General features: G+C 42.2%; 1 protein-coding gene across 1 annotated transcript in view; it reads left to right on the top strand.

Annotated features, from left to right (window-relative positions):
- The window catches only part of PSMB7 (proteasome 20S subunit beta 7), a 558,259-nt gene that overhangs the window by 84,254 nt on the left and 460,383 nt on the right, over positions 1–13,622 (top strand). Inside the window, exon 4 of the mRNA XM_044058618.1 lies at positions 2,389–2,529. Within this exon, the coding sequence (XP_043914553.1) occupies positions 2,389–2,529 (141 nt within the window). The remainder of the gene's footprint in view (positions 1–2,388; positions 2,530–13,622) is intronic.

The raw sequence follows: 13,622 nt of genomic DNA, 5'->3' as shown, positions 1-13,622 counted from the left end.
AAGGTGAGAGAAGACAACTAACATGGAACGTTATGGTAAGTACATAACGTCTTATATTCGCTGGTTACTGAAGGTTTTGTTTTACCTTACTGTATGTTTTGTAAGCAGTATGTATTGCCTATCTTTTTGGGGTCACCTGACATCTGGGGGCAAGAAAAACTGAAGAAAATGGCGTCTGCTGCTTCTTGTATACCCCTGATGCACTGATGTCAGGGAGGAGGTGACAGCAACCGACGTCGGACCAAGACTTAGGAACTCTGGCCGATTGCGGGACCGCCTGACGGCAGGAATAACCCAAGTGTAATGACTGCAGCAGTGAAGACACTCCAACATCTACATTTATGGTAGGTACAAAACTGTGCTTTCACTCCCAAGGTGGTGTCCAGTATGTCTCTCATCCAATCCATTCATTTGCCTACCTTTTTTCCTAATCCCCAGAACAAGGGGGAAAGGATTCTTCACTCTGTAGATGTGCACAGACAGCTCTGGTTAGCTTTGCTATAGGGGCAAAAGGCAAAGCCATATCCAAGCAAACCATTTCCAAATGGATAGCACACTGCATCCATTTCTGCTGCAAACAGCATGGAAAGCCTCCCCCCCCCAAGGGGGTCAGGACACACTCTACCAGAGCAACCTCCACCTCTTCAGCTTTCCTCAGAGGAGTCCCAACCAGGGACATCCTGGAGGCTGCACCTTGGATATCTGTTCACACTTTTGCCAAGCATTACCACCTGCCTCTCCAAGTCCAGGGCAGGGTTTGCCTCTGCAGTCCTGCAGGGCATCCTAGCCAGCCCCTAGTTTCCTTCACTGCCTCCACCCATTTCCTCAGCTTTGAGAATCAACCCAAATGTGATGACTGCAACAGAGAAACACGAAGAACATAGTACAGTTGTGTACACTTAACTTAAAAGTAGATGTTGGTGTATTCACTGTTGCAGTCCTGGTTTCCCTCCTTCCAGCCCCCTTTTTTCTCTTTCTCCTTGTTCTCCTTTCCTTACAAGGGACATATTGGTATTTATTTTCCAGTGGTGGGGTTCTTCCACCAGAACCTGGCCTCCTACTTTGGGGACTACTGACAAGTTAGGGCAAGAAAAACTGATGTAATGGCATCGGCTGCTTTACTTTATACCACTGACGACCTGATGTCAGTCCTCAAGCGACAGCAACTGACGCAGAAATACTAATTCTCTGATATTCATCCTATCTGAGGGATATCCTGATAAGGATAACCCAAATGTGATGACTGCAAGAGTGAATACACTCTAACATCTACACTTATGGCAAGTGTGCACAGCCATACTTTGCTATGTTGACATTTCACGAGCTAGTAGAACTGTAGTATATTTGGAAATAGCACGCAGATGAAATTTAATCTTTAACTTACCTTTGTTTGGGATTTTGTTTTGCTTTGGAGAAATCCACTCTGCCTTGCCCTGGAAGTTATACTTCACAGAATAAATTTATTGGAATTTGAAGTGTTGCTTTTTCTTTGTTTTGAAGTAGTCTTATTTCAGGGTTCTCACTGTTAAGAAATGAACATTTTCAGCAAGACCAGTCAGTCATTTTTGAGGTATTCATTTTCCAGAAGTCGTATTTGGAGTTGTACTAGCTAATTGCTTGTAGTTATGAAAAGTTAAGAAGTCAACTGGGAATACTGAGAAGACAGGACATGGGGGCAGGCATAGCAGGTTCACTGTGCAACAAAAAAAATGTTTTAATGTTCTCGAAATTTGTTTTTTGTAGTACCTGATGACTTTCATAGAAAATACTAAGTTCTGTATGTCATGTTCTTTACCTTCCTTATAGTTTTTCTGGAGATACAGACTGGGCCAGATTAACAATTCAGTTGCAGAGGTGTTTGAAGTATGGGTAGTGATCCCTGCTTTCGATCAGAAAGATTTCCGTGCAGACTGTTGTACACCCAGCTTACCTCTGAACTGTCTGCTGCAGAGACTTGGTGCATCTTCTTCACTGGTATCACTAAACCTTTTTCATACTGAGCTCTCTATTCTTTCAGTGTACTTTTTGATACACAAGTACTGAAAAGTCCTGCAGAAACTAGCATTTGTCAACTAAAGTCTTTAGTCAAATTCAGAGCAGCTAACTAGTGTGCATAATTTTGAAGTATGTGAACTGGAGTTGCTCCAAACCTGTAACACGTCAATTGCATGTTCCTCAGTGTTTTGTCTGTTTCAGTAAATTAGTGGAAAATGTTCCATCTTTCATCTCCATTAGCACTTTGAGTAAGGTGGGTACAGTGGAGGGAGAGTGAATGCAGTATTTGATGATGCAGTGCACCTGTAGTTATTGCTGTTTTGTTTTATACTTCAGTAATTTATGAAAAACTGTCAGTATTTAGCTAATAGATCTTTGTAAATTATCTTTCAGTTGTTGTGGAGCTGGCACTGCTGCAGACACAGAAATGACAACACAGTTGATCTCATCAAATCTGGAACTTCATGCTTTATCAACTGGACGATTGCCCAGAGTTGCCACGGCCAACCGTATGCTGAAGCAGCTGCTTTTCAGGTAAATGCTTATGTTCGAAGTCTGTAGCAAAGTTGGTTCAGCAAGTGTAATTTAGATGTGTAGTTAAGATATAACATGTAGAAGTAATTTTAAATCTTTGTTGCTGCAGTATAGCACTATATTGCATTAAAAAAAATAGCCTTTACTCTCTGTTGAGGTGTTGAAGCACATAATTAAAGCACCAGACCAATAAACTCTTACTGCTGTTGGCCTTTTTTCAAAAATATTTCTTTGAAATTTGCATTCCTTTAAAGGATTATAGAAAGCATATTTTTGTATGGTACTGATACTTTGGCTGAGTGGAAGTGCTCTTCACCCTGTTGAGTCATAAGGATCCTTGGTTTTCCACTCGAAAACTGACAAACTGTGTCCGTACCAAAAATCATACACAAGTGGGGTGTGTTTCTGTCTGTTTTGGATGGGAGAAAGGAAATTCACCCGGGGATCACGTCAGTCGTCCTGCTAGACAGGGGTCCAGGGAAGTAAATAGTGTGGGAAGAAATAGCCAGGGAATTGTTACGGTTAGGCTTGTATAGGTCCTAGGGCTGATAGCCTAGTACCAACCTGTGAGCCTAGACTCTGCTTGCACTTGTTCATTAGTTACCATATGCTTATTAAATATTTTGATGGCAGTGACATTCTCTTTACCTGCTGACAGTGCCTGGGAGATGTGGTTCGTTTGGTTGACATCTTAAGAGGAAATGTGCGCTGGTTTACAAAAGGTATTTAATGTACATGTTTTCTGAACTGTGCAAAGTGATACATATATATTTTGCGCTATACTTGTAGGAATTTAGTGTACAGAATAAAAGGCAAATCCTTTGTATACATAGTATCAGTTTGCTGTGCATGGCCCAAATATCTGCTTTAGTTATAGCAGAGTTCTTTGCACTTGCAAATCTTAGATTAAAAGAAGCATAATTTTCATTACAAAACTCAGTCGTCCTATTGCTAATATTCATTTGTAGAATACTGGGATCAGGTGGTTTAGATATAACACTCTGATCATTGCTATCTGTGTAGACTTTCCTTGTGATTGTGAGAATTTCTGTTTGCCTGCTCGAATTGGCTGTATTTTTACATTTTATAGTGTCTGACAACATTGTCTGGTAGAAGATAGTGTACTGTACATTAGTTTATCTTCATTGTAGTTCTTCCTGAAGGTTGGGCAGTTAGAGTGTTGGAGAAATTTCAGTGCAGGTACATGGTATAAGAGTAATGAGAAATATCTCATTGGCAGCTCATTACCATGTCTGTGGATCAAATATGGGGTTGTCAGACCTGACTGTGCCATTGTTCTTTCTAGCAGCACATGCATTGTTAGTAAAGGCATCCCCTATATGGGCATGTGTATACAGACATGCATGTGCACATACGTGCTTTTATGCGGGTCTACTTCACATGACTGAAAACTCATTTGACTGAGACCACAGTACCTAATTTTCAAAATAGTGAAAACTCATTTGACTGAATCTCATTGTACTGAATTTCACTTCACTGTGACTTGTGATAAAAAGAATTACTGTAACTTAAAGTGCTGACTGCCAGAATACCGATAGTCCTGTAGAAAGCATTGTAGTGTGTCTAAATGTGGGTGTCTGTCTCTCTACATTTTTATGGGAAGTATCTAAAGTAATATGTTGGATGTTTCGTGCATTCCCAGTAGTAGTGGCAGCGTGTAGATTACTGTAAGTTAAGTAAAGGTATGTACCCTTTTCCCCACTGTAGTGCATTCCTGGAGTTGGTATGTATAGTCGGGGGGTATATAGCCCCCCACCTAGTTTGGTTCTATATCGTCCAGTTTCTGTTAAGAGAGCAAGTAGTTTTTAAGTTCTGGAAAGAGTTAGTCATTGGTGTTGTAAATGTCTGTGGTTTAAAATTTTGTATTTTGAAATTCAGCATTGTAAGCTTTCGGTATAATGCGATTCAGTCAAATGAGTTTTCAGTATTTTGAAAATTAGGTATTGTGGTCTCAGTCATGTGAAGTAGACCCCCTTTTATGCAGCCTCATTAATGCCCCTACAGACATGGATGTGTGGGCACATACATTCATACCACTTGTTTATGCTTCTACAGACACATGCGCACACCCACTCTTGCCCGTGGCTTCAGTGGAACTGCCTGTACCATGTATAATCCCATTGGAGTGAATGGGTGATCAGTCGTTTGGCAGCTTTCACTTTCTTCCTAAAAAATTGGGAGCTGCGGTTATTTCCATTGAAATGCACATGGTAATTAGCAATGGCCACACACCTGGACTGATGCATTAGCATGTGGCCTCACCTGCAGAAGGGCTCTCTGGGCTGAGATGCTTCTTGTGGAAACTTTCCATGTTAGGCTTTACTGAATCCCAGGATTTGTTTCTAGAACTTCTCAGGTATGGTCTGCAGGTCCACCATCACACTCTCGCACATTAATTTGACATGATTGCTTTTTTGTTGGTCGACAGGAATGGTCTTGTGTGCATGATAATAACATTGCTTGCTTTCTCATTTTTAATTTTAGTTTTTTGTCAAGATTTTTGGTTTCATGAAAATGACATTCTTCAGCTGTTTTTCAGCCTGTCAACCAGTCATTCAAATTGTGATGATATAGTTGTCAGCTGAATGCTTCAATGCCTAAACTTTCTGACCTTTTATTGTTTTTTCTGGATTCCAGTTAAGTGTGTGGCATGCCTTGTCATTAATAACTTCATTTTGAAGGACATTTAAAAACAGGTGGAAATACTCTGTCTTGGTCAGTCACGGAGATATTAACAGACAAGGTTACTGCAAGTTTTGGAATATGTGGTGGGAATTTAATTGGGGTGTTGAAGTATTTACTTTTTGGCACTTTAACTGTTAACTAGCTTCATGTTGTTTTCTTGGGTTTGATTTTTTTTTTGCTATTTAGCGACTGTGCAGTTGAATAAATCACTTAACCAGACAGTGGTGCTGGCTCACAATAAAAAGGGGCACTTGTGTGTAGTTGGGTTATGTGGTTAAGAAATAAAATAAAAAAAAACACTATCAAATTTGTGTAGTCTTTACTTGGAATCTGTTGGAATTGAGTTCTGGTGGAGCGAGAAAGACTGGTCCAAGACCTAGGTGACCCAAGTTCAACTAATATCTCTGGTACATGCAGGAGTTGTCTTGGAGGAAGAGGAATGTCAAGGCGTTGCCTCTTGACTCTTCTGGGGTAAGGGTGTGGTGGGCGCAGCTCTGTTTCAGGAGCCTGTGTGATGACACTGGCTGTGATGCTACAGCTAATGTTGAAGCAGGTGTAAGGAGGGTGCATCACAATATATAGGGGCATTTCCCTCAGGGGTGGCATTACATGCTCTCCTGGTTTACTTCATCCAGCACTTCAGTGAGGATGTATAGCCTAAAAGTAACTCTCACAAAGTGAAGTATTTGGTACTGCAGACAACAAGACTACTGCCTGCCTTCCACAGTGCTGCTGTCCACCTTTGCCCTCCCAACAAAGTTTGCTCCATTGGAGGTGGGGGGGGGGTTACCAGGTAGAACACTGCTGTCTTAATTATTTTCCTGCCCTGTCCAGGCAGATGCAGCTGTGGAGGTAATGCTAGTCAAACAGATGTGTAAACTGGGATGCTAATGAGTGCAAGATTTAAAAAAAAAAAAAAAGTAGATGTTGAAGAGTTAAGAAAAAAATGCCAATGAGGGTACAAATTAGAGTATGGTGCCCTTTGGGGAATTTTCAGCCACAGCCTAGTCCATAAGGGCTACGTTGCCTGTTGAAATTGAGGGCCATAATTGTCATCCTTGGTACAGCAGAGCTACAGATGTAAACATGAGGAAATGTATACAGAGTTCCAGATGTTACGTCTTTGAATATTCCTCTGGCATGAGGTAAAGTGGTCTCTCTAATATGTGGGAGCAGGGCACAGACCCTCAGTTAAGGAGTGGGGGGGGACTAAAGACTGGGCTTGAAATTCGTGTGTGTGTGTGTGTGTGTGTGTGTGTGTGTGTGTGTGTGTGTGTGTGTGTGTGTGTGTGTGTGTGTGTATTCCAAAAATGCAAATACAATTGACTGTCTAATTGTAGTGGAAAGTTAAATGGCAAGGGTAAACGCAGTATATTTGGAATGTTTAGTGTAGCCAGTCAGCATGTTTCTTTGAGGTAGGTGGGGAACCTGGAAAAAACCCACACACATTGGGAGAACATGCAAGCATCCCACAGAACTGTTAGGCAGAAATTTTGGACTCTACACTTGTTGCCAATTTGTGATGTTACCACGGCTTTCTTTTGCAGTGTCCACCCTATGCCTGTTACTGTTTTCCACCTTTTCTGTAATTGTTTACAGCTGTTTGTATTTCACATTGCTGTTTTGTGCGTCTGGTTCTTGTTTTATCTAGTTCACATAATTGTGCTGTGTTAAATCGATTCTACCTCTTAATTGTTTTTTTAAATGTACTTTTGGTGTTTAACTGTATGTACTGAAGCAATTTGCATGGAACATGTTTCTTGTCATATCAGATATTTGGCTGGTAGCGTTATTTTACTTTTCCTGTGCAACAGCGTGAGCTTTTTTTTCCCAGTTGCAGATGGCTTTTTGCATCCATATTGTTTTTCTAGAATGTTGTGTTTTGTTTTTTTTTTTTTAATACACCTTCCTGGAACCTCACTGTAAATGGGACATCCCAGCTAGACATCCTGGTAGATAGGTGATACAATTTCCAAGGATTTTCAGGACAAAAAAGGTCATAATGCATGCTGTGAGGTCTGCAGCAAGAGTCCTTGTTTCATTCTTTAATTGCTTGATTTCATCTTTCTAGAAAGCATTTCTTAATGTTTCATGCCTGCAGGTTTTGGAAGTTCTTGTTCTGAAGGAAAAGTTGATCTGGCCTGAGTTTGTGATTGCACTTCCTTTCCAGGATAGGTTTATTTGTTTCCTATTGTAATAGCAGAGGGAAACATTATCCTCCAAGATGTTTTGTGTGGAGAACTTGTCTTTACCTTAGATTTTTTTTTTCAGCTTATTACAGGTCAAAGATTCAGCCACTCGGACTTTTCTAAAGAAGGAATACTAAGTTTTTCATCCAGTGTATGGTACTAGACATTTCTCCAATTTATCCTTTTGGCTAGGGTGGCAGCTGCAGTGCTTTTAACTCTTTCTTCGTTGCCCACCCCACAAGTTTGTTCTGCTTGATGAGTTGCATGTTTTTCATATGCTGAAGTTTTGTGGAGTAGCTGTGTTGGGGAGGGGGCATTAATTTTTTTAGACCTTTAGTCTCCAGCTTGGCTGCTCTCCATTGGGTTTGCTTGTTCTGCTGTTCTACACTGGCTCCAGTGGGTTTGTATTGGTGCATTGCAAGGTTCCTACTCCATATCCTATGGTGTGTGTATGTGATCATTTTTCTGATGGGCTGCAGTGGAGTATTTAGTGCATGGTTGTGAATGAGCAGCATGTGCTTTTTAGGCTGAGCAGTTCCTGTTGCCCTTTCAGTTACGGCCTCCTGTGGCTTCTGTGAGATGTCTTGACATTTTCATACACTTGTTTGGCACCTCCTTCACACATGCACTTTCTCTGCTGTGGATTGTAGCTGTTTAGATTCAGTAGGTTTCATAAGAATAGGCCTGAGATTTCTAAATCTTTGAAAGAGATTGTCTCCATCTTCCTCCAAGTCACTTCTCTTGTTTTGTCCTTTGAAAGAGCAATTTTGATGGCTTCTTGTACGTAGAGCCCTTTACTTACTGAATATTGGAGCATATCTAACCAAACAGCAGAGACGTCCAAGGCAGAAACGCACTCAACCACCACAACACTAATGACGAGACACAACTCCTAAATGGTGTGCCACTCAACCAAAGCACCTGAGGCAAAACAGCATGCCCAAAACACTAGTCATAGGTGACTCAATAGTGAGGCACACTGATGGGTCCCACTCACTAGGATGAATAAGAAAGTAACAGATCACAGCCAGGCGCCAGGATCCGCCACAACGCACGCACTCAGGTTCCTCAATAACTGGCACAAATATGGCTGTCATTGTACATGTGGGTGTGAATGACCTGAGACGTACCTCCGTGGAGTACATAAAAAGGAACATGGAGGAGCTTTTGGATTCTGTAGCCCATGCGGGTAAGACCCTATCCCTGAGCAGCATCCTGCCATCACCCAGAATGATACCACAGTACAAGCAACAAATGATTAATTTCAACAATTGGCTAAGTTTCTGGTGTCGTTCTAAGGGGATCCAGTATTTGTCTGCCTGGGATGACTTGATTGACGGACCTCGATGCTTTGCCAGAGATGGACTGCATCTGTCACCCCTGGGCTTCCAGATACTGGCCAAGGCTCTTGCCACCCCTATAGTGCATTTTTAGGCGGTGTTCCAAAGACCAAATTACCACCGTAACAGCTGTAAAATGCAATTTGAAGGTCATGCTGCTCAATGCTAGAAGTCTAAATCTCAAAATGCACTCGCCCGAAGTACTCCTTAAAATGGAGAACATCCACATTTGTGCTGCAGCAGAGACCTTGTTCAAGGCAGCAGAAAGCACCACTGCACTACCGGGCTACAACTCATTTCACACCTTTTGGCCCCAAGATGGTGGTGTTTCCCAACATAACGCATCTGAGATGCTTCAGGTGCAGCTAAGATTGGGTAAGACAGCGATTCGGGTTGTAGCCTGCTGTAGGTCCCCAACCATGTCCCAAGAGTCACACTCCACATTCCTAAGCACCCTGGAGAATATTAGGGTCCTCCCTAACACACACATACTGGGTGACTTCAACTACCCCTCCATTAACTGGGAAAACTACTCGTGTACCAATACACTTGCCCAACACTTTCTGGAATTCAGTAATTCCAGTTCCCTGGACCAGCTCATTCTTACCCCCATTAGAGGTAGCAACATTCTTGACCTGGTCATTACTAACATGGGCGACCGCTGCTCTCCACCAGTAGTCAACTCCTCCCTGGTTAGATCTAATCACCTTGGAAATCCACATCCCTCCGACCCACCCCCCCACAAAGGTAACCACCATGAAAAACTTCTCCAAAGCTAACTTTGGGCTCCTAAAAAATTGGTGGCTAACTTCACGCACCCATGCAAATGGAGAATAGTTGCATGACCGCCAAATCATACACCAGCACACTGTACGAACACGTGCACAAATGTATGGATCTCGCCATACCCAGTAGAACTAAGATGCTCTCCTCAAAAAAAAAAAAAAAAAGTAACTAATCTGGTGGTCCCATGCCATAAACTATACAACAGAAGGAAGAAACTGATGTGGAATAAGGTGAAGTCGGAAAAACTCCCTTATCAGCCTCCACTAAAGGTTGAGGTCCCTCCTCAAATCCTCTACAGCTAGCTATGAAAACAGAATTGCAGCAGATAGTAAAGACAACCACAAGGCCTTCTATAGTTATGTAAGGAATCTCCATGGTAATACCAAAGTTTGCTCTGAGCTACTGCGTAATGGTACCTCCTATACTGAGCCAACAGATATTGCAAATATACTGGTGGACAGATTCAGTGCTAACTTTACCCCTCTCTCCCCTACAAAGGACCAATCGCAATATCAGTAGATTGCCAGGCACCCAGTATTACTGCTGCACAGGTTAAAACAGCACTGTCAAAGGCCAAGAATACAGCTTCTGTGGGACCTGACAGTATTCCTGGCTGTGTTCTGCATGAACTACAGAGTGAACTGGCACCTCACCTGTGTGTCCTGTTCAATCACAGCCTCACCTCTGGCTTTGTCCCTACCGAATGGCGCAGTGCAACAGTCATCCCTCCCCACAAAGGAGGAGCGACTACAGACCCCGGGAACTATCGTCCCATTAGCCTGACAAGTCTGATATGCAAAGCTATGGAACGCATCATCATGGACCTAATAAGCAAGGATGTAGGGAATCTCCAAACTCTGGATCCTACACAGTTTGGTTTTGTGAAAGGTAGATCATGCCTGCTCAACGTGGTAGACTTTTTTGAGTCAAGTCACTAGAGCTGTGGATGAAGGCAAGGTGGTTCATACAGCTTACCTTGATATGGCAAGGTGGTTCATACAGCCTACCTTGATATGGCCAAGGCCTTTGATACCATTCCCCACTCGGGAATCTTAGACAAATTTACTAAGCTAAGCATCAACCCCCTATATCAGTAGGTGGGTTGCAAACTGGCTCACAGAGCCCACAGTGTGAAAATAGCTGACTCCAATTCAGACTACCGACCAGTCACGAGTGGAGACCCACAGGGTTAGGTCCTCGGTCCTCTCCTGTTTGGTAACTACTTATCTGAAGTCCAGGCCAACACGAAGGGACTCTGGCTGACAAAGTTCGCAGATGATTGCAAGTTGGAACCTATTAACTCCCCAAGTGATAACATCCTACAGAAAGGCTTCAATGAGACCAACGACTGGTGTCAGAACCATGGCCTTAAGCTTAATGCCAAAAAATATGTTCATCCCCTTTGGGAAAAACCCGGTTCCCTTGAATTACCACATTGATTGTAGTCCATTGAGCACAGAAGATGTTCTAAGAGATCTGGGAACACAGGCTGACAGCAGCCTCTCTTTTGACTACATTGCCACTGTGGTCAGAAAGTTCTATGTGGCACATCTCATTGCTAAGGGTTTTGCATCCAGGAAGAAAGAGTTCATTGTCTCCCTCTACTCATCCCCCTCATTAGGCCAATCAGAGTACAATGCCCCATTTGGCATGTACCTCACTAGACACGTGCAGTAACTGGAGAGGCTGCAAAAGTAACTCACAAAGAGGATCCTAGGCCTTAAACACTTATCCTATATGGACAGACTCAAAAAAAACTCCCAACTATTCTGTCTCATATTGCCTACTTAAAGGTGATCTCCGCTTGACTAGCAAAGCCATGTCTGACCCAGCTCCATAAGAGATGCTGCATCTAAAGAAATCCTAGTCCCTCCGCACCACACGCTCCAGAGACCTCGACCTCATTACCACAATCAACAGAACATGCTGGAGGGACAGGTTCATAACCCAGAGACTGCTCATGCTATGGAATAGACTTACCATACATGTCAAGCAGAGCACCTCACTGGCCCTCTTCAAGAGAAATCTTGAGTGGATGTGAAATACAAAATTCACCCCAGGATCACTCCAGTGGCTCTGCTCGACAGATGCACTAGGAACTGAGGTTGGGTGGCACGATGCCAGGGTAATCCTATGGGCTAGGCTAGTAAAGGTTCCAGGGCCATTAGCCTAGTACACACCTATGAATCTATATGCAGATGTGCAAGTTTGATTTAAGGCACTGGTGTGTTGTGTGTAGCTCCTGAGTAAACTTTTGGAATGCCTAGATCCTTTACGTGTTATTTCCGCTTACCTACTCCTTTTAATAATGCGAGTAATATGATTTAAGGTCTCCATGATTATTTGAGTTAGCTTTTAGGCATCTTCATGAAAACCATTGGGAGGTGTGGAGCCATAAACAAGCTACAGAAATCCTAACATTTATAGAGACTGACGTTTGAGTCCTTGATTATGCAAGAACACATTTATTTTTCTCCTATACTTAGATGGCCATTGTAACCTTTTGTTTATCTTTCTGCATGTCCACACCATCTTGTGATTTTGATAATGGCATGTTAACTGCTGTACTATTTGGTTTACGTCTCGCTGGTGGCTTTTAAACTGTTCATTATTATGTTCTTTGGATGCAAACCATGACTGCACATTGTGGTAGCTGTTTTCTGATTTATTATTCTTTTTTTTTTCTTTTTGTGAGTAGTGTAATAGCTTGCATGATCCAGTTCATCTTTTGTAGCACTAGGAATCACGTAGTTGGTGTTCACATTCCTGGGGTCTGAATTTCATTCTGTGGCTTACATATTGCACTGCAGCTCTCTCTAGATGGTCTCTGCTGGCTTTGAGAGAGAGCGAGAGTTTCAAGAGAAACTCTGTTTTGCCTGGCAATAACATTTGGTGCTTTTTGGAGGAGAATTCATTTACTTCTAAAGTCTGATTGAGCTTTTTGGTCAGAGGAAAAGTTTTTTTGAGCATTTACTATGTTCCAGTTTAACTAATTTAATAGTGAATTTGTTAGCATTTATTCCTCCTGTGCTCTCAAATCACTATTAGCTGGTTTCTTTAATTGATTTTAAATGTGAATTCTTTGTACATCTTGTTCATTTGAGTTAATTTATTAATGCTTCAGATTTATACATTTGGCTTTTTAAAATCAATTAGTTCTGGTTTATTCCTCTTTGACTATAAACAAGGATAGGACCTTAAGGGTTCTGTAAGTGCAGGAAATGTGGGCATGAGATTCACTCTCATGCCACACAGATGTTCAGTCTAAGGCACATCAATAGACTAATAATTTGTAGCAAGTTAGGGTGGTTAACTGGGAAGGCTGTAACAAATTTTTAAGTTTATTGCATTTTGAATCTTCTGCTACATCTAAATCAAGAAAAGGGAAACGTTGTCATATGATGGGGTTGCTGAGATGTTGAGACTTCCCCATGTGGAGTTTACCTCAGAGGATTTAATTTCAGGGGAACCTCAGGTGGTGGTGCTTATTATTCCAGCTCCTTTGTCAAGGAAGAGTCTCTTTTTTCTAAAGACAAGGTATTGCCAAATATTTGTAGAACAGAGCACTTCCTCGTGTGTGTGTATACATTCCTAGAGGTCTCTCTGCAGTCCCTCCCTTTGTTTGGGCATGATGGGGGTGCTTCTTCAGGCATAAATTGAGATGCATCCTACCCCCTTCCTTTTGTAACAGAGTGATGAAAGAACACCTCTTAAAGTCAATACTGTTGGTCTTTACCCTGGCCCTATTTGACTGACGTTTCAGTGCCAATGTTCTTGAAGCCTACTTCTGCCTTGGCTCTGATTTAGTCTTTTGCCTCAGTGCCAGTGCCCCCTTCTGTATTTCTGACCTGGGTACAAAAACCTTTAGCTCTGAGGTTACTAGGGTCTAGGCCACCAGTGATTCTAGGTCTCTACTAGTTTTGACCTAGATGCCCTCGGGCCATTGTCAGTGCTGACCATGTCAATTTTTAGTGCAACACCAAGATCATCCTTTGTGCCGATGCATAGCTGTGTCGAGATTTGGCCTAGTTTCTTTAGTGTTATCCTTTTTGATGCCAACATCAGCAAGTTT

The sequence above is a fragment of the Protopterus annectens genome, chromosome 16.part0 (assembly GCF_019279795.1).
Source record: "Protopterus annectens isolate FY-2018-M chromosome 16.part0, PAN1.0, whole genome shotgun sequence".
Classification (NCBI taxonomy): Eukaryota; Metazoa; Chordata; order Ceratodontiformes; family Protopteridae; genus Protopterus; species Protopterus annectens.
This window is presented reverse-complemented; position numbering and strand designations above follow the sequence as displayed.